General features: G+C 46.1%; 4 protein-coding genes across 4 annotated transcripts; 1 reads left to right on the forward strand and 3 right to left on the reverse strand.

The window, feature by feature from the left end:
- Positions 1–5,780: 5,780 nt before the first annotated feature.
- On the reverse strand, positions 5,781–7,302 carry LOC141020578 (protein FAR-RED ELONGATED HYPOCOTYL 3-like). Its single transcript, XM_073509596.1, has 2 exons — positions 6,959–7,302; positions 5,781–6,720 (listed from the first exon to the last, which is right to left on the reverse strand). The coding sequence occupies exons 1-2, from the start codon at positions 7,232–7,234 to the stop codon at positions 6,028–6,030; spliced, it is 969 nt and encodes a 322-aa protein (XP_073365697.1). The 5' UTR covers positions 7,235–7,302; the 3' UTR covers positions 5,781–6,027.
- Positions 7,303–7,334: 32 nt separating this feature from the next.
- On the reverse strand, positions 7,335–8,331 carry LOC141020611 (protein FAR1-RELATED SEQUENCE 5-like). The gene is made up of 3 exons (XM_073507260.1): positions 7,908–8,331; positions 7,515–7,804; positions 7,335–7,412 (listed from the first exon to the last, which is right to left on the reverse strand). Exons 1-3 carry the CDS (start codon positions 8,329–8,331, stop codon positions 7,335–7,337), a joined length of 792 nt encoding a protein of 263 aa, XP_073363361.1.
- Positions 8,013–10,414, reverse strand: LOC120974121 (uncharacterized). Its single transcript, XM_073508850.1, has 4 exons — positions 10,329–10,414; positions 9,985–10,239; positions 8,698–8,962; positions 8,013–8,598 (listed from the first exon to the last, which is right to left on the reverse strand). Exons 1-4 carry the CDS (start codon positions 10,355–10,357, stop codon positions 8,500–8,502), a joined length of 648 nt encoding a protein of 215 aa, XP_073364951.1. The 5' UTR covers positions 10,358–10,414; the 3' UTR covers positions 8,013–8,499.
- A 5,098-nt stretch (positions 10,415–15,512) lies between these two features.
- On the forward strand, positions 15,513–18,228 carry LOC109750207 (phenylalanine ammonia-lyase-like). The gene is made up of 2 exons (XM_020309161.4): positions 15,513–16,102; positions 16,223–18,228. The coding sequence occupies exons 1-2, from the start codon at positions 15,708–15,710 to the stop codon at positions 17,967–17,969; spliced, it is 2,142 nt and encodes a 713-aa protein (XP_020164750.1). The 5' UTR covers positions 15,513–15,707; the 3' UTR covers positions 17,970–18,228.
- Positions 18,229–18,904: the final 676 nt, after the last annotated feature.

An 18,904-nucleotide genomic window follows, 5' to 3' on the forward strand; every position in this document is an offset into this window, starting at 1 on the left:
GATACTATCATGCCTATGGAGTCTGCCAACAGTGACAGGTTCATCATCAGGACCTATGTCCACGCCAGCTACAAGACACACCAACAGATCAACTCAGATTAACCGATCCAATGTTATCAATAATTCAACGCCCGTGTAAACATGCCCACTCACCAGCATGGCCGTGTACTGGACCAATAGGATCCACTACATTAGCTTCAGTTATGCCATCACTAACTGGACCAGCAGCATGCGCCCGTACCACGCCACCACTGACAGTGTTGCCAACAACTGTAGATTTTTCATATAGGTAATCTTCATCTCATATTTTTCAACACATAAAAAATGAAGTGCACGTTATCGCAAAATTGACATTTTACCTGTACCCTGTGTAGCTGGTTCCCCATTGTCCTCACCACTAGCATCGTTCCCGTCGTCAGAACTGCTATCATCAGTTTCAGAGCTGTGCGTTGGACAAATTGTCTGAACAACATTCGAGAACTTAACTCTTCTTCGGTGCTTACTCTCTGCCTTTCTTGATTTCCTTGTCTTACGTTTCTTCTGGGGGGCAGCCCTCCTCCCTGCAGAATCAAACACAATTTTCGCAAACATATGTTAGATAGAGAAGTATCAATTTTTCTCCGTTTCACTTGTCTGATTTAATTAGATTTTACCTCTTTTTTGTCGATGCATGGATACGCCACTCCGACAGTAGTAATAATCATCTAAGCTGGTCTGAACCACTACATCTACAGGAAGAAATATTTGTCAGGTTCTCATCAGCACGTCTTGCTTGCAGCGCGTACTTATGAATCGTTTTTTTCGATCACATACCTGAACCTGATGATCGCCCTGCCATCGCCCTTGTCCCCATTGAACCAGCAAAACCCACACGAGAAGAGACGATCTTGATTTGCTCGTCAGTAGCTGCAGCAGAAACATGCAAGGATGAGTACCCCTATACAGTTCCAATCATTTTCTCATGGACCGTCTAATTTTTCACATGTTATGTTTCTACTCACCGTTGCGATCATAAAGCTTCTCTTATATTTCTGCTACATGAGTATCATTAGCCACTTGGTCCCTTGCGTCCTGATCAATCTCCTCCTGAATCTTCTTAGCAACTTCCTCATCTTTCGCATGGCGCTCTTTTCCTTTCCTTCCTTCATCCTCCAGAATCTTCCTTGCCACTTCTGCGTCATGCTTTTCTTGTTCCCTTAGCCTTTTGTCAGTGTCCACCTTATTTACGTGATCATGTCCAGACCACATTTCAAAATCAGACTCGTGATGGCTATCAATGTCAACTCCATACGAAACTCCTCCTGGAGCAACCAATGATAAGTGCTGGTTGGCATCAACGGTTGTTTCCTCTAGCACGTCTGCAGTCATCATGGGTCGCTTAGTCAACATACAAAAATTCATTCTGCTGAAACATTTGAAATCATGGTCTGAAGCTGCATTGCACACTCCACGTCGATGTCGACAACACGAGGCTGTTGAGTGCAATGCACGTCAATCTCATCCTTCACAGTCACTGCCTCAACTTGCATTGCCGTGATCTCTTGCAGAACAGTGTCCATTTCACTAGCAGCAGCTGCATAGTCCAACAGGCCTATCTTTTTTGTTTACGTGTCCAAAATAAATAAATTACGTACGTGCTTATTTTTCAGACATGACATGGAATACCTGATGTTCGCTCGACAACATCAGTTCGAGCCCTTTTTTGTCTTGAACCCACATTTCCTTGATTCGCTACTCGGGCGTGCCGTGCAGGCCCTACAGTTTTTATCAAGTTAGGCATCCTGGTCAAACCAGACATCAAAACTACATTTTCACATCTGCGAAAGCAATACCAAAATCATACCTCCAACATCTCCCAGACGTATCCCTTCTTCAGCTCCACCCCCCAACATATCTATGAGTTTTTATTGGAAATGTTGTTAGGTATCATCTTGCTCATGGTTACATACATATAATTGCTACAATGTAGTCAGCCCGTGAGGCACTAACCTTGTCTTCGTAGGTGACGAGCAGCGTTCCTGGAGCGACGCTCACGAATTTCCTCATCATTCTCATCACTGTCGGATGACTCCATCTCAGATTCTATAGCTGCCGCCTTCTTGCCTTTCTCTGCTGCACTTATCCGAGTAGACCGCCTAAGTGGGGTAGTTGCTGAAGGCGCCATTGGAGGTGGTGTTGACATCACAGTATGTTCAACACCAAGTACTCCACCTGCATCAGAAAACAACAATGCCACGATCAGTCACCATAAAGATCGTAATGGCACACCACATTCAAGTTCCTGGTTGTTTCTTAAAAATTTTAAAGCACTTACTGTGTGCGAAAGGTATTGGTTCCGCCAATGTTGTGGTCACGACGGTACATTCGCTATCCACAGCTACATCATCTTCAAAGTTCCTAATCTCTTCTACATTATCCTGCATGCTTATAACAATCAGCAATAGGCACTAAAATAACAGGAAGTCTTTCATAAATTTCAGGATGAAAGCTATCACCAGAGTAATGCTGCCTGCTACCAAAGGATGCCACTGCATCTGAAGATTAGTAATGTATCAATCAGGCCTTGTCTGCATCAGAACAACAGCTGTCAGAGTTAGTACTGTAGTTTTCATTTCTCTGAACAATTTGCACGCACACTCCTTCCATTTACAAAAGGTTGTACTTACTCTATAAGCAGCAGGATTAGCCTTGATTAGCTTAATTAGCTTGGCAACTTGGTTATGTGTGTAAGCTGCTATCCTTGGCCCAAAGCTTGGATACAAGTTATGATTCCCGAAGTCTATCCAGTCCAGAGTGAAACACTGCACAACAAACAAAATGTGTTAGAAAGGTTGTACTTTTTAGTGTTGGCAACAGCATAAGGACATGCACAATGATTGAAAGGTGCATTCCAACAACTCACTTTAAGGAAAAGTGGATTGCCACACAAGCATCCATGCTGGCGAGTACGTCCGCATGTAGCCTTCTGGCAGCCCTTCTAGCCATCTCCAACAAATAGGCTCCCCAGTTGTATGACCCAATCTGTGTTGGGTCTTGCACGACAAGCAAAATTTCTTCAGGAATGACATGCACGGACTGCCTTGGACCAATGAACGTGGCGCACACAACTATGGTGACAGCAACCATGAAAGCAACTGTGTCCTCTCTGGTCATGCAGCAAGGGTTGATCTTGCTAATGACATCTCTGCAGTCTTTCACACTAACAGCCCCCGTGCCCTCTAAGCGTAGATACCTCCTGATGTTATCCATCAGGTCAGATCTGTGAGTTGGTGCCCCGAACTCCACTAATCTACCTCTACCAGTCACCCCAAAGATCCTAACCGCATCCTGGACCGTGATTCTTCACACCTCACCGTCCCAAAATACAAATGTCATGTTTCTTGGGTTGACCCTGGAAAGCAGAGTTGCGTAGAATTTTCGATCTACAGTCCGGGCGTACCGGTTAGTGAGCAAGCTAGCTAGCCCAGTGGGAATGGCGACGCTGTAGAAGACGGGGCCGATGGTCAGCAGTGGCAGAGTAGCGAACATGCTCGAGTACGTTGCCCGCCTTCTTAGCTCGACCACCGGCGAGCCGCTCGCTGACACCACCATCGACAAGCTCCCCCAGCGCTTGTTCCTTTTTCTCTGGCTAGATCCTCCCGCCTTGTCTGGTTCATCGATCGATCTGCGCCGCTTCCGACTCCCTGGATCGTCATCGGTCGCCATATAGCTCCTGCGGTCAAACAGACATTGCCGTAGCAAGCAGCAGAGGTCACAGATGAGCTCCCAAAGGAAGAAGAACATAATATGGATGAGAGAGAGGTGCAGATATGTCGCCGGCGCATGCGCTCGCGTTACTCACCTGTGAGCCGCCTTCAATGCCGCCGGATAGCGGATCTGCGCCGCTTTCCCAGCGATAGCTCGGACCTTGTTCTCCCCCAGGCTGCTGTGAGGGAGAAGGAGTGTGGTGTTGGGGAGTGGAGTGAGCAGTACCGCAGCAGCTAGCCTAAGAGAGGTAATAGTCTCTTCGGTTTCACCCGAGGCCGCCTGCCACCTGACAACTTTTTACCACCACAGTGGTAAATACGAATCTCTCTTTTTTTATCACCCAAAGTGCTACAGTCTTAGATATTTTGGGTTACACTGGCGGGAACTTTCCCGCCCACACCCGCTGGCACGTCGGTCGGTCCACACCGAACACGAGCATACAACATTTTCGTTGTACCGTTCACTCCTGCCTGCAAGTGCACGCGTGTAATCTTTCAAAAACCAGTTCCCGATTCGTGTACCAGTTTATCCACATGGTCCCACTAGTTAGAATGGAGCATCCTAATTGAGTAATGGGTGCACAGGCAAGCACCATATATCTGTTTTGGGACCAGCCCCGGCACCTGACACGTATATACAACTGGAAACAAAGACCCGATCAGGACGATCCATTTTGCCACAAGTGACAAACCCAGAGGATGTTCCTCTGGGGCCACGCTATGAGACCACCCTGTCCGTGCGGTTCCTCCAAGCAGCACCGGCAGAACAAACGGGCGGTTGCGGTGGTGTGCGGTCGCTGAATGCACATGCAGTGATTGCAGTCTCCAAAAGGGCCACGAACAGCTAACACCTTTGACCATGGGCCCCATCTCGGGTCAGACGCATGCACATGCACCATGCAGTTCCCAAGCTCTCCTCAGGCAAATTTAATATGATTCAAACACAGCTACCACCATACATCATTGGTTTTCAGTACTTGTGCTCAATCTGCGACGCTAATCACCGTCTGACAAAACACACACCATGGTCTTACAATAACAAAGCACACATCCCACTGTACTATTTTAAACGGCTCCTACTGTACATACTCCAGAAGCACCCCGTAAACAGAAACACAGGCAATTTTCCTCTACTCGAATCCTCAGTGGCTAGCCTAGCGAAGCCGTTGACGCTTCGCTGGTGGGCTCACCACTTCTTATTCCCCATCGTCTTCACCCATCTCATACTGTGGAGCTGCCGATCCTTCCCCGTCCTCATAATCCTCGGCATCAACAATCTGGCCCCAGGCGCCTCCTTCTGGATCGTGGTCGCCACTCCCTTCGACGCCACCAGCTTCTGGTTCCACTCCAACGTTTCCTCCCACTTCGTGTTCTTCATCGTCAGATCCATCATCCAAGTATGGACCTCTACCCAAGGCACAGCTCTGCTCAAGAAGAATCAGAAATGAGAAATCAGCATGAAGCAATGAGATCAGCAAGGAGCGTTCACACACACAACACACCACGCACCTGTATTGATCCACTGGTCATATCCGATTCCGCAGGCCCAATTGAGTCGTCAACTACTACCTGGTTCACACTCCCTTCAGAATCCCTTCCGTTCGAAAGAACCCGCTTACCAATTGAAGAAGCTCAAGTAACTATCAACTGGATGCAATTAATCTGATCAAGAGATTGGTCTTGCAGTGAAGGCACACACCTCATGGTTCCTGTGCGTAGCTGCTGGCAGATTGACACCGGTCAAAATAGAACCGTATGTAGATGTCGCTGTAGCTTCCATCTTCCCAACAAGGGCAAACAATGCTGGTGGCGCCGCTGCACTGGACCCGTCCCTCGGCCTCCTCCTTTGTCTATCTTATATACCAGGAGAGGCACCTCTTTCCCGCTCAGGCGGTTCAAATTTCAAACCCCTTACCTGGGCCATGCGTGATGACACTTGGCCTCCATACCTATTGAAATTGACAAGTACATGTTATTTAATACCGAAACGACATCCCACAACCCATGACATATATTAAATATACAAGAAAACCACAGAGAGACATTCACGCATATTCGGCTACAGCCTGGAGCTTGCCCACTTCAGTACTACACTGGATCAACTCATACAGACAGCATCACATGGAAAACCATGAGGTGTGTGCCAGAAACAAGTCTGAACTTAGATAGACATAGATCCAAGAATTGAACTAAACATGAACTAAACAGTTACAAGCAATGCATCAACACTTTGATAAAGTAACACCCTAACTCAGAATGCGCCACGGACCTTTTTTACTCTTCACATACCTACAGCGAGTCTTAGTTCCATTGCTTTATTGCAATTGTTCCGCCGGTGTCCTTCCACACCACAGTTCTTGCACCTAGCAGGCTTCCTTGGTTGCTTTGGTAAATCACCACGGTCAGGGCATGTTGTTCGCTTGTGACCTTGTCTACGACAAATCGTGCAAAATCTGGTCCGTTTGCTTAGACCTTCATATGGAGCCTTCTCCCTGCTGGTAGTTGGTCGCCCCATCTCTTTCCTTTTTGCCGGAGCCAACAGTCCATCCAACCGGTTGCTTGTCCTTGACATGGAATCATTTTCCGGAAGGTTTGCAGCAAAACCCACCACATTGTCTGTCTGTTCAACAACTACAGCAGGACGGCTCCGCTCATTCACAACTGTGCCCTTATCTGCTATTCTATCCTCTAGTCCTAGACCATCTCTAATCTCTGCGAATGGGAGCATAATTGTCAAATTTGACTTGAACAGGTCCATCAAATGGTTATACGCGTCAACACTGGTGTCTCCAAGCCTAACTAATTCCATTGCATGCATATACATGGTGAAGTGCCTGTATGAGAAGGGATTGTTTTGCATACTGTCTTTTTGGTACTGAGCTAGATGAGCAGGCAGAACATCTCTGGCATCCTTTGTCCACCTCTTCACTATATGCTTCGCCGGAATTTCCTTTGCTCGAATAAAGTCTAGGACCTGAAAGAACAAGACAAGATTCATACGGTTCAGCTCGCAACTTTCATCTTCATCTTGCTGGCATAACCTACTCAATTTTCAAAATTACATATCGCACGCCTAGTTCCGACCACGCCAAAAACAAAAGCTATATTAGACTCGCCCTCCAAATGTAGGCACCAAATGATCAATTAAGTAAACTCAAATTAAACCCCGCCGGTCAAAAAGAATCCACATAGTAGTTCAAAAAACCACTAACCTTCAGAACATGGCTGCAAAGCAGCCCCATATGTGCAAACTGCCCACACTCGCACTCGAACTCATCTCCACCGTCAATCATAGTCACCTTGTAAGATACTCTACACCACTTTTCCCTTTTCTCTGCTTCGCTATGTATTGCTAGGTATGTCTTGTGTTTCTCAATCTCCTCCACCTGATAAGCTCCACACTCATACAAAATCTCCCCAAATTGTTCAAACATTGCTCGTGTGTATATTTTGCTTGCATGCCTCTCCACTGCAAGATTTGCCCTCATCAACGGCTTCCCCTGGGAAAATGGCAAAACATTGGAAATTTAAACCATTTTTATTTGCTAGTAACACCTTGATAACTAGTACAAAAATTTCCCCACTAAATTATGCACTTACGATACGAGTGCGTTTCTCCTCATAATTCTTCTCTGATTCGCGATCGAACTGAAATCTCATGTATTTCTGGACAAACATGTGCATTGGGCATCCAGGAGGCACATAATTTTTGAGCACGTGGTTTGCGCTCTCACTCCGCTGTGTGCTCGTCATTTTCGCACAAAATACCCCTTTGAAGTAAGGCTTCACCCATTTCTTACGAATTTCAAACAACTGCGTCATATAATCATGACCTCTTAGCTTGTATTTATCCAGCAGCACCTCCCAACCTTTCTCAAATTCATCTTCAGTCAGCATGTGGTTTATCACTTTGTAAAATTCAGCCCTGAATTCACTTTTCTTCGTGTACAGCGGCCCAAGTGACTCTTTTGCTTTCTTCAACACATGCCATTTACACCACCTGTGTGCTGTATTCGGCATAACCTTGCTGATAGCAAGCTCCATTGCACGGTTCTGGTCTGATATAAGAAATCAAAGTAGTGGCAAATCAATTAATCAATGCTCCCTCATAACTACCATTGATGAATATCGAAAAACTAGATAAAATCTTTTTTTTTCTACCTGTGAGTATAGTTACTGGTGCTGAGCCACCCATCATACGAAGGAACTCAGAAAAAACCCATACAAAGCTATCCTCAGTCTCATCACGGACAAGCACACCCGCCATAATGACACTCTGGAAGTGGTTGTTCACACCAACAAACAATCCAAAAGGCATGTCATACAAGTTTGTCCTGTAAGTTGTGTCAAATGTTATGACATCCCCGAAGAAAGAGTACTGCAGCCTACTGTTCCCACTTGCCCACATCAAATTCCTAATTCTCCCGTCACTGTCAGCTTGCACCCTATAGGTGAAGTGCGGATCTTTCGCACCAATCTCCGCAAAGACATCCATTGTCTTCTTCACATCATCCTCTGCGTGGTCTCGGTTAATTCTACCACAAAGACTGCGCAAAGACCTTTTTGTGAATGGGACATTCTCCATCGATCCAAAGAAACCTCCGATTATGCTATACACCTTAGACAAATTGACATTGTTCTGCCGCAACTGCTTCACAAGATCTCTTGTGTATACATCTATATGCTTGTGTGATGGCCAATGTAGTGTCTCGCCAAAGTTCGGCGACAATGAGTGGTTGTGAGTATCCTTGTGCTATGCAATATACCATCCATTATCTTCTGCCCGTAGGAGCCTTATTAAAGCTTGGCATTCGCAGCGGCAAGATCTTGTATTCTCAACCCCAGCTTTTCCCTGGGGAAATGTACCACAAAAACACAAAATTCAGTTAACGTCAGGTTTCAGCAACACCAGGAAATTGAACACTGCATACAGAAATCAATTTCTACTAACCGAGCAACCACAGACGATTTCTTGCATGCATTTAATCCTCTCTACATTTAGCCGACTCTTGCCATATCTGATACCAAACCCCTTTTCCCATGAATACAAATTGTAAAAGTCATACGCCTCTCCTACAGAATCAAAGGTCGTGCCAATAGTCGGTGTGATCACATTGTCTCCTGGATTCTCAGCATAGTTTCGAACAACCTTCTCAAATGCAGTGACACGGTTTGGGCAAGGCGGCCGACTTGGTGCAGCGGCACCGATCCTCAACCTGCAGTTACATAGCATGATTCACATTTCGACAAATTGTGCATTATTATTGATGCAAGCATAATTAAAATTCACGTAGCTGCAACAAGTCACATCATGTATTTGCCCTCAATCAGGAAAAACGTCAAACGGAAAAAGCATGATGGAACTATCACAATTAAAAGGGCAGCACAACATGGTAGATGTGCCTGACCACAATATCGTTATCAGTACAAGTTTCATTTATCAAGTTTGCTTTAAGATCAGACACCACTTGTAGCAGTGTGGTTAGCATCTAAAGGGGACTGAGTAATACAAATTCCTAACGATGCACGGCAAAAAGGGGACTTGTAGCATGGTAGATTCTTCAATATAATTAGATGCTACTGATAACCAGACTCAGTCCTCCATCATCTCAAGCACAAAAACATACAACAGGGAACACATGCCCTTTGCAAACTTTCATTACTATCCAGAGAAACAGGTATTACATAGAAAAAAAGACCTCGATACATGTCACGTCGCCCAGGTCCTAGAAACAGGGGAGACATCCATGTTTTCTACTTATCTCAATTGGACCTAACCTGTTAGGGAATGTTTTTATCAACCGCTCTTACTCCCAAATTCACACCCGCATCACTACAATATTTTGTTTTCACTCACAGCTACTGCCCATCGAATGAATCATGTAAACACATGGGTGAATTTCCTACTTCCAAACAATGCAGAGACCTCACTGCCTTGCTTGTAATAATCTACAAATAAAAATCACAAATAAAGGATGTTACCCAAATATGCCACTACTTCTCCTCAAAAGGATCAAGCCCCTGTTAACTGCCTCAATATGCAACTACTAATTCAGTTATGAGGTTCCTTCTTCAGTCCAACCTCCTAAAAAATTCCGTGCCGTCTATTTTCCTAAACCTTTTCATTCCAGTCGATAGCAACAACATATTCAGTTACTGGTATGACACAACGATCATCGTCTTGCTCAGCCCAGAGGCACATCATCAAGTAAAGTACATATGCACGCCATGAACTAACCTCTTATTCCATCCAGGAGCTCGTGGGTTCATCTTCCCAGTAGATAGCTCCGAGCTTGGTGGAGACACGTCCCTCCTCTCCTTCGCTCCTTCACTGAGCATCAACATCTGCGCCTCCCCTGTAGCTGCCGGCGGAACCTCAACCGCCAACTGATGTCCTTCCGTCACCTGCGCCGCCACCATCTTCACATCGACCGCATCCGCCCGCTCCGGTGCCGGCACCAAACTCTCCCCAACTTCCTCCAGGGAGTTAGATCTGCCCGACGCTCACGCAAATCCGCTCAGAATCACCACATTTACGGTTTACAAATCTCTAGAAGAAAGCCACATATCTAGAGTACATACCCGTCTATAGGTTGCATCAGGAACTCCATCCTTGTCGCCCTCACCTCCGCCGTCGGCGCCGCCGCTCACCACCAGGCCTTCGATAATTAGGTCAGCTTTACCCTAGCCGAAGCCACCAGACCGCGCAGTTGGTTCCTACCATGGGCCCAGCGAACGGAAAAGCTCACATTCGGGGCCACGGACTAGACGTCGAATTACTGTTCTGATCCACGGCCCAACTCGTCAACCACAAACGGACGTTTATCCGCCCGTGAAACTGCGGCCCACCACCCACGCCTGCCATCTACGTATTTCGTGACAGTGGACATTTATTAACTCGCCAACCCCTCCCGTATTTAGAACTGGCGCATATCTCCATGCTTCAGCCAACGCCCTAGATAACGGGCTCATATGAGCTCGCGCATAGATACTCCGCGTCTGCTCATAATAAAGGAATCAACAAATCCACGTGATTCTGATCACCGGCGTGTTTCCGTTCGCGGGACTTTGTGACTGACTGACCGTGGGAGGACTGATCAGTGGACTAATTAATTCATAGGAAAGCAGCAGGAAAAGGATACGAAAATACTTTAAAATAATATAGTAGTACGTGGGGTTCTTCACACCCCAAAAGAGAGTACGAGTGGCCTAGTGATCAGATAACGACTCCGTTGTCCATAGCAGAACTCCACTTTCTTGAGCTAAACAAACCTATCTCCTGTGCGGTTTAAGATTTCCTTTCCGGTAGTTTATACATACTGCATGCAGCCGCCTTGCTTGTTTTAAATGTTTCAGTATCGACGACAAAGAACACGATTTACATGAGTACACAGTTTGCACGTTCGTAACTTTAGTGCAGCGTTACCTCAAACAAAAAGCAAAAAAAGAACCCGTAGTGCAAGGTTACTCGAATTAGACTATCAATTAGGAGGTAATAGCATGCAGCATGTGTATTTCATGCTGTTGGTGTAATGAGTAACTAATTAACAAACATGTACTCCACAAACTAGGGCTTTGATTTCTAAATATGGTATTCATAGTTTAAATTTGTTCCTTGGTAAATCTCCTTTCTCCTCCCCTTCATCTCTCTTCCTCTGACCCCTCACTTGAGAGTCGCCCAGGACTGCCTGGCCCGATCCAACTCCTCGTCCGGCGGCACTGCCGGCCGGCGATGGCTACAGAGAGATGCTTAGGTCCTCCATGTGCATATTAGGATAGTAGAAGTCCTAGTTAGTCTTGGCTTTATGTCAAGGTTTGGCGCGATATGCCAACCTCTAGCTTGCGAGCGGCGTCGTTTGGTGGTCGTTGTTATCTTCTTCCTTATCCCCATGGTGGAGGGAAGAGGAGGGGCGATGGATTATCCCCCTCAATAAGTTTGCTCCGGTGCTATGACAAGTGGTGGAGGTGGTGAGGTCGCTATTATTCTCTAGCCGTCAAGGAGGTGGCAAGAAGAGATGTGGCGGATCCAAACGCTCCTTGCCTTGTCGCTGTTCTGTTGCATCGGATCTTTGCGACTGGCACATGCTTGGTTGGTCCCTATGCCGCAGGAAGAGGTTTCCCAAGTTGCCTTACTTTTGCACGAAGATCCAGATGCAAGGTGGTGAAGATGTTTTTGGGGATAGAGTGGATCTTCGACGACTGCTTTGGATTATCCTATGCATCCACTGCGGCGGTCGATGTTTAATCCGTTCCAACACGTGGCCGATTTGCTTGGCCAAAGGGCGGACAATTTTCTTCCTCCCGGCCACGATGACACAAGGGAAGTAGTGCATCCTTTAAGTAGACTTCATGGTGTGCTGTTGTGAAGACTTCAACGAACCAAGTGGTTTCGTACCCGGTGCTGACCAAGTTTTTTCTGTGAGGAGGGTTTTTTGGACCTGATTGCATTATGTATCCGTGTTTTGGGGTCCTTCTCGTAAAGTATGGGGACTTAGTTGCCATTCTTTCTAGTTCGGTTCATGCCATAAGATTCTATGTACCTTCGCTTTGATCAATATAGCATCTGGGTCCTTTGAGACCCTTTTTTGTTAAAAAAATCATTCATTACAATTTAAACTATGAAAAGAATCTGCAAAAAAGTAAAAGGAAAGAAACAACTTAACATGATACAATTAAATATAATAATATTTGCAACCAACTTAGAAGGCTCTAATGGATGATGCCTACCCAATTTTAAAACTTGACCAGTGGTCCAACTGAAAAAACCTCCAGCCGACCTCTTCTTTTATTTTTAAAGATGTTTTGGTCTTTTAGCAAAAAAAAACCAAAAAATATTCAAAAAATGGTGTTAAGACAAAAATAAACCTTTGAGCTCAAGCAACCAGATAATGAAGACCCATTACACACTTGGCTAGCTACATTTCTGATTTATTGAGGTAATACATCTTATGTGTATTTATTTGACCAGAGAGCAATATTATTGAAAAATGGCTTAAATATTTAGCCTTTTCATCTCCAATGACCCAGCTAAACCGATTGTCCGACTGGGTGAAAATTTGAACTGACAACCTCATTGATTCAGTTGTCGGTCCCCTTTTTTAAATTATGGTTGCATGGTAACATGCTCTCATGTTCACATCATAAGAATTATGGACCAAGATAGTAAATTTATTAGTTACAATATTTTTGATAACATGGAAGCATGCACATGCAACCAAATAGCTATTTAATGACTTGTATCAAGGTTTATCTATGTAGGATATATGGATTATAGTTAACACACATGGATGTCTAGTTATTAGATGCAAAACATTCCTTAAGTTTGGGTCATACTCTAGTAGATGCACAAGAATGTTATGAACTGAGCTTGGGCAGCATGATGGAGCTACCGGACAAGCTCGGACGGCTGCGATCGCGACCAAGGCGCAAGTAGAGAGGGATGGGGAATTGTTTTTGGCGCCAACTGCTAAAATATGAGTAATGCTATATCCATGGGTGGGCCAGGGGGGATTTACGGGCTGGTCGGTTGGGCTAGCACTTAAATATAGGGTTTAATTAGGAGAAATTATTTATTTATTTAGGTCAATTCCCTAAAAATAGCTATTTAGGCCAATAAAATTAAGACATATCAGTTTTTCCCTAATTATCACCTAAATCTTCCGATAAACTTTGTAGGTGGAGCATTATAGCCAAAATATATAGAGGATCTCTATCCATTCAGGAATACAGAGAATGAAAGGGGAGAATATGAGATGACACTACCCTTCACATGCTACATGCTCCAACTTCTGAAAAGTTATATTTAAATGTTTTGAAAAATTCTTTTTTTTGTGGATGCGCACAAGACATGTGACTACTAAACCTAAAAATCCCGAAAATTCGAAACACACATTGAGAAACAAAAAAAGACAAAATCTAAAATAAATTGTTTCAAAAGAAGGCAAAACATGAATAGTGTCAGAAATTACACTTTTCACATATGGATATGTCCTTTTTATTTCTCAACATATATTTCAAATTTTGATCTGAATTTGTTAGGGTTATAGATATATGTCTTCTGAAATCCACAAATTTTTTTTAGAATTTTGCGGAACATATTTATGTGATTTTCTAAATTTGTATCATGGGAACTTATGAAGGGTGGCATCACCTGATATTTACCCGAAATGAAAGACATGTTTTAGTGTCTCTTCAAAAAAAATTAGAATAGAGAGCCATAGTGAGGATTTACTAGAATGAGAACATGTGGTATTTGAACCCGAGCTCACATGCTCTATAATGAACAGTAAAATAAAAAATAAAAAAATTCTGACTTTATTGTGGTAAACATTGATGAACACTTCAACTGTGTGCAAAATTTTGTGATGAAATCACAATCGCCTAGGTCTGGGCAAAAAAAGACAAAATCAATGCTTTAGAATAACTATTATTTGGAAGCATTTTGGAGGATCGATTTTTTTTCAGCCCTCCACGATTGTCATTTCGTCACAAAAAATTGCACCCAGTTAAAACATTCATCAATGTTTATCACAGAAAAAAATCAGAATTATTTTAATTTGCTTACTGTTTTCTTCGGATTTTACTGTTCCTCGGGGAGCATGTGAGCTAGGGATCAAAAGACCACTTTTTGCTAGAATGACTCCATCTTCTCTATATAGAGATAAAACTTTTAGACGATGAGGGGGTTAGGATTTGCTATACAATTTTTTTGCGGGATGATATGAATTTGTAGTAATCGTGATTTATCAATATATTTTTTTGGAAAGAGGAGGCAAAAGACTTGACTCATTTATTAATTAAGAGAGAAGTAATATAGAGGGTAACCAAGAACTCAAAAACAAAAAGATTGTTACTCTACCGGCATCAAGTTACTCAAACGCTTCGCCTTTGCCAGAACCCGAAGCTTTGCTTCATTCCTTAAAATGTAAAAGGTGATTTACGGTGCTGTAGATTTTTTTTGGGAAGACCCTCAAGTTTCTCATTTTCCAGATTGACCAAGTGATGAGCATCACAAGGGACGCCAATGCCTTGCTAGTTGTGGCAGTTGAGTCCATCAATCACCCACGGAGTGATATATAAGCCCATTTTAGGTTGGGTCGAGGTTATCGAGACCCGAGACCCGACCAAGCTTTGATCAACCTCCAAACACACATTTCAGACAACTGGAGACATATATGATGCATGCACGTATAGAAAAAGGTGAACCTCCCAGAAAAAAAATCTTATTGTCATCAATCCATACCAACGTTGCACATAGCAAGTTAGATTCCTCGGAAACAAGATCGAAGAAACAGACATCAGTGCATCTTAGATAACTCGGAATGAAGATTAACTGAAGAAACACAGCAGCAGCGCATCTGCCTGCGTAAGCCGACGAGCACCTGGAAATGAAGGACGAGGAAGTCAGCAGGGCACCCCCTCACGAAACGATAACGCCCAGCATGGCAGCGTGCTCTCTTCCCCCGTCCATGCCGGATATCAGAGCCCTCCGTGCCACCAATCCCCGCCCCCCTCGCGCGACGCGCACCAACCAGTTCCTGCTTTGCCCACGTCGACCCAGTCCGGCTGCCACAAAGCCGCCACCGCGCGTAGCCACCACCCCCGCTCCGTGCGCTCCCGTGGCGACAGGAGCTCCGCACCAACCAATTCAGTGGTCAACCTCGCCGTCCAGTCGTCCAGGTCTACACCAACCCGCTGCCTCACACCTACCTACTACTTGCGCTGCCTATTTAATCCCTTCCCCTCCCTCCATTCCCCTCCAAGAAGAGCCACAGCTTCATCTGCAGCTACAGCTCCTCTTCGTCTTCGACACACAAGTATTTTTTTCAGGACAAAGATCAATCCAGATACACATACACCTGCCGACGTTTAACTAGCTTACTTCCAGAATCCAGATACACATACACCTGCCGGCGTCCAGCTAGCTCACTTGCGAGCTGTAGTACGTCGCTGCATATTCCAATGGAGTGCGAGAATGGGCAAGTCGCCGCCAACGGCGATGGCTTGTGCGTGGCGCAGCCGGCGCGGGCCGACCCACTGAACTGGGGGAAGGCTGCGGAGGAGCTCTCGGGGAGCCATTTGGATGCGGTGAAGCGGATGGTGGAGGAGTACCGACGGCCCGTGGTGACCATGGAGGGCGCCAGCCTGACCATCGCCATGGTCGCCGCGGTGGCTGCCGGCAACGACACCAGGGTGGAGCTGGACGAGTCCGCCCGCGGCCGCGTCAAGGAGAGCAGCGACTGGGTCATGAACAGCATGATGAACGGCACCGACAGCTACGGTGTCACCACCGGCTTCGGCGCAACCTCTCACCGGAGGACCAAGGAGGGCGGCGCCCTGCAGAGAGAGCTCATCCGGTACGAATTAAACCGCAGAACCAGTTCTACTTCTTGTTAAGCATTTCTGTTAGTCATGTGTACCAGACTATGAACTGAGTTATGGAAGCCTTATTTTTTCGTGATTGCTTGTGTGTTCAGGTTCCTTAACGCGGGAGCCTTCGGCACCGGCACCGATGGCCATGTTCTGCCAGCCGCGGCGACGAGGGCGGCGATGCTCGTCCGAGTCAATACCTTGCTCCAGGGATATTCAGGCATCCGCTTCGAGATCCTCGAGACGGTCGCCACACTTATCAACGCCAACGTGACACCATGCCTACCGCTTCGGGGCACGATCACCGCATCCGGTGACCTCGTCCCGCTTTCGTACATCGCGGGCCTGGTCACCGGCCGCCCAAACTCCATGGCGACTGCTCCAGATGGCACGAAGGTTAATGCCGCTGAGGCATTTAAGATCGCCGGCATCCAGCATGGCTTCTTCGAGCTGCAGCCAAAGGAAGGCCTAGCCATGGTGAATGGCACGGCAGTGGGCTCAGGGCTTGCATCCATGGTGCTTTTCGAGGCTAACATCCTTAGCCTCCTTGCCGAGGTCCTGTCAGCCGTCTTCTGCGAGGTGATGAACGGCAAGCCAGAGTACACCGACCACTTGACCCACAAATTGAAGCATCACCCCGGGCAAATCGAGGCTGCTGCCATCATGGAGCATATCCTTGAAGGCAGCTCCTACATGATGCTGGCGAAGAAGCTCGGTGAGCTTGACCCATTGATGAAGCCAAAGCAAGATAGGTATGCACTCCGCACATCGCCGCAGTGGCTTGGCCCTCAGATTGAGGTTATCCGTGCTTCCACCAAGTTGATCGAGCGGGAAATAAACTCCGTCAACGACAACCCACTCATCGACGTCTCCCGTGGCAAAGCTATCCACGGTGGCAACTTCCAGGGCACACCCATCGGTGTGTCCATGGACAACACCAGGCTTGCCATTGCTGCGATTGGCAAGCTTATGTTTGCCCAATTCTCAGAGCTGGTGAACGACTTCTACAACAACGGTCTTCCGTCAAACCTCTCCGGTGGGCGCAACCCAAGCTTGGACTATGGCTTCAAGGGAGCCGAGATTGCCATGGCCTCCTACTGCTCCGAGCTTCAGTTCTTGGGAAACCCTGTGACCAACCATGTCCAGAGTGCGGAGCAGCACAACCAAGATGTCAACTCTCTTGGTCTCATCTCCTCGAGGAAGACCGCCGAGGCCATTGACATACTCAAGCTCATGTCCTCGACGTTCTTGGTCGCGTTGTGCCAGGCTATCGACCTCCGCCACCTTGAGGAGAATGTCAAGAATGCTGTCAAGAGTTGTGTGAAGACTGTGGCTAGGAAGACACTGAGTACCGATACCAATGGCCATCTCCATAACGCGCGCTTCTGCGAGAAGGACCTTCTGCTCACAATCGACCGTGAGGCGGTGTTTGCGTACGCAGACGATCCTTGTAGCGCCAACTACCCACTCATGCAGAAGATGCGTGCAGTTCTTGTGGAGCATGCCTTGGCAAATGGTGAGGCCGAGCGCGACGTGGAGACGTCGGTGTTTGCCAAGCTTGCCACGTTCGAGCAGGAGCTTCGGGCAGTGCTGCCAAAGGAGGTTGAGGCTGCCAGGAGCGCCGTGGAGAATGGCACTGCCGCACAGCAAAACCGTATTGCCGAATGCCGGTCGTACCCACTCTACCGATTCGTGCGCAAGGAGCTTGGAACGGAGTACTTGACCGGAGAGAAGACGCGGTCTCCTGGCGAAGAGGTGGACAAGGTGTTCATTGCCATGAACCAGGGCAAGCACATCGATGCGCTGCTTGAGTGCCTCAAGGAGTGGAACGGCGAGCCCCTACCTCTCTGCTAAATAGAGGATCGAGAAAGTGAAGAGTAGTGTGCTTCAGATTTCTGAAGGCTCTGATGGTAATACTGGTTTTTCATTGTATATTCTAAAAGTTGATGTTCACAATGTTCTTCTAGAGCTGCCAATGTATTGCCAAAGATTGCAATTGCATGACTTGGTAGTGTTGGGTAGCCAGTAGAACTTTTATGATGTACGTAAGTTAAAAAGGCAGTGTGTGTTAAATTTTCATGATAAATGTACTGGCTCCATTTTTTGAGATCAACCGGTCCTCGTGACAATAGTCCAAGAACCAACTATTGGAATTTCTTATGGTGTGTGTACGGCGATTTGGAAAGTAAAACTCGTGCCTAGGTGGTCATCGGTCAGTAATAAGTTCTCTGAATTCTTTGAACGGGGACGAGGGCTTCTCTGAATTCACAATCTCCCATCTAGTTTTTGCAGTTTCGGTATTCTGCTTACTAGTTTCAGTCTGGATTTCTATGGAGGCACACAATGATGTTTAACTTGGTGCTATTCAACTACCGTACCACTGCATACCTTGAATCCAATTTTTTGATTATTAATTCACTAATGATCTCAGCCCATAACACAAGGTACATACACATGAAGTTTCTCTGTGCTTCTGAACATTGCACTATTTTTTAGTTCTAGCCATACGTAGGCATGCTATATATATGAAGATTGTAAGGTTGCTCAGGCATGTGACGCGTATTTATATTCTACTCCCTTTGGTGTTCTTTAATCTACACGCATCAATAGCTTTTGGGCGTACATTGACCATATAGGAGACGTGTATGTATGTCCCTCTGCACCGGCCACCATACCCTGCCAACTAACGCGTCAGTGTTGGATCAAATGAAGATGTCAACCAATTGTGTCCTAATCTCGAATTCAGTAGGAGAAACAGAAAGCGGTCAAGTAGTCATCTTCAAACCGTA

Source organism: Aegilops tauschii, chromosome 2 (genome assembly GCF_002575655.3).
Source record: "Aegilops tauschii subsp. strangulata cultivar AL8/78 chromosome 2, Aet v6.0, whole genome shotgun sequence".
NCBI lineage: Eukaryota > Viridiplantae > Streptophyta > Magnoliopsida > Poales > Poaceae > Aegilops > Aegilops tauschii.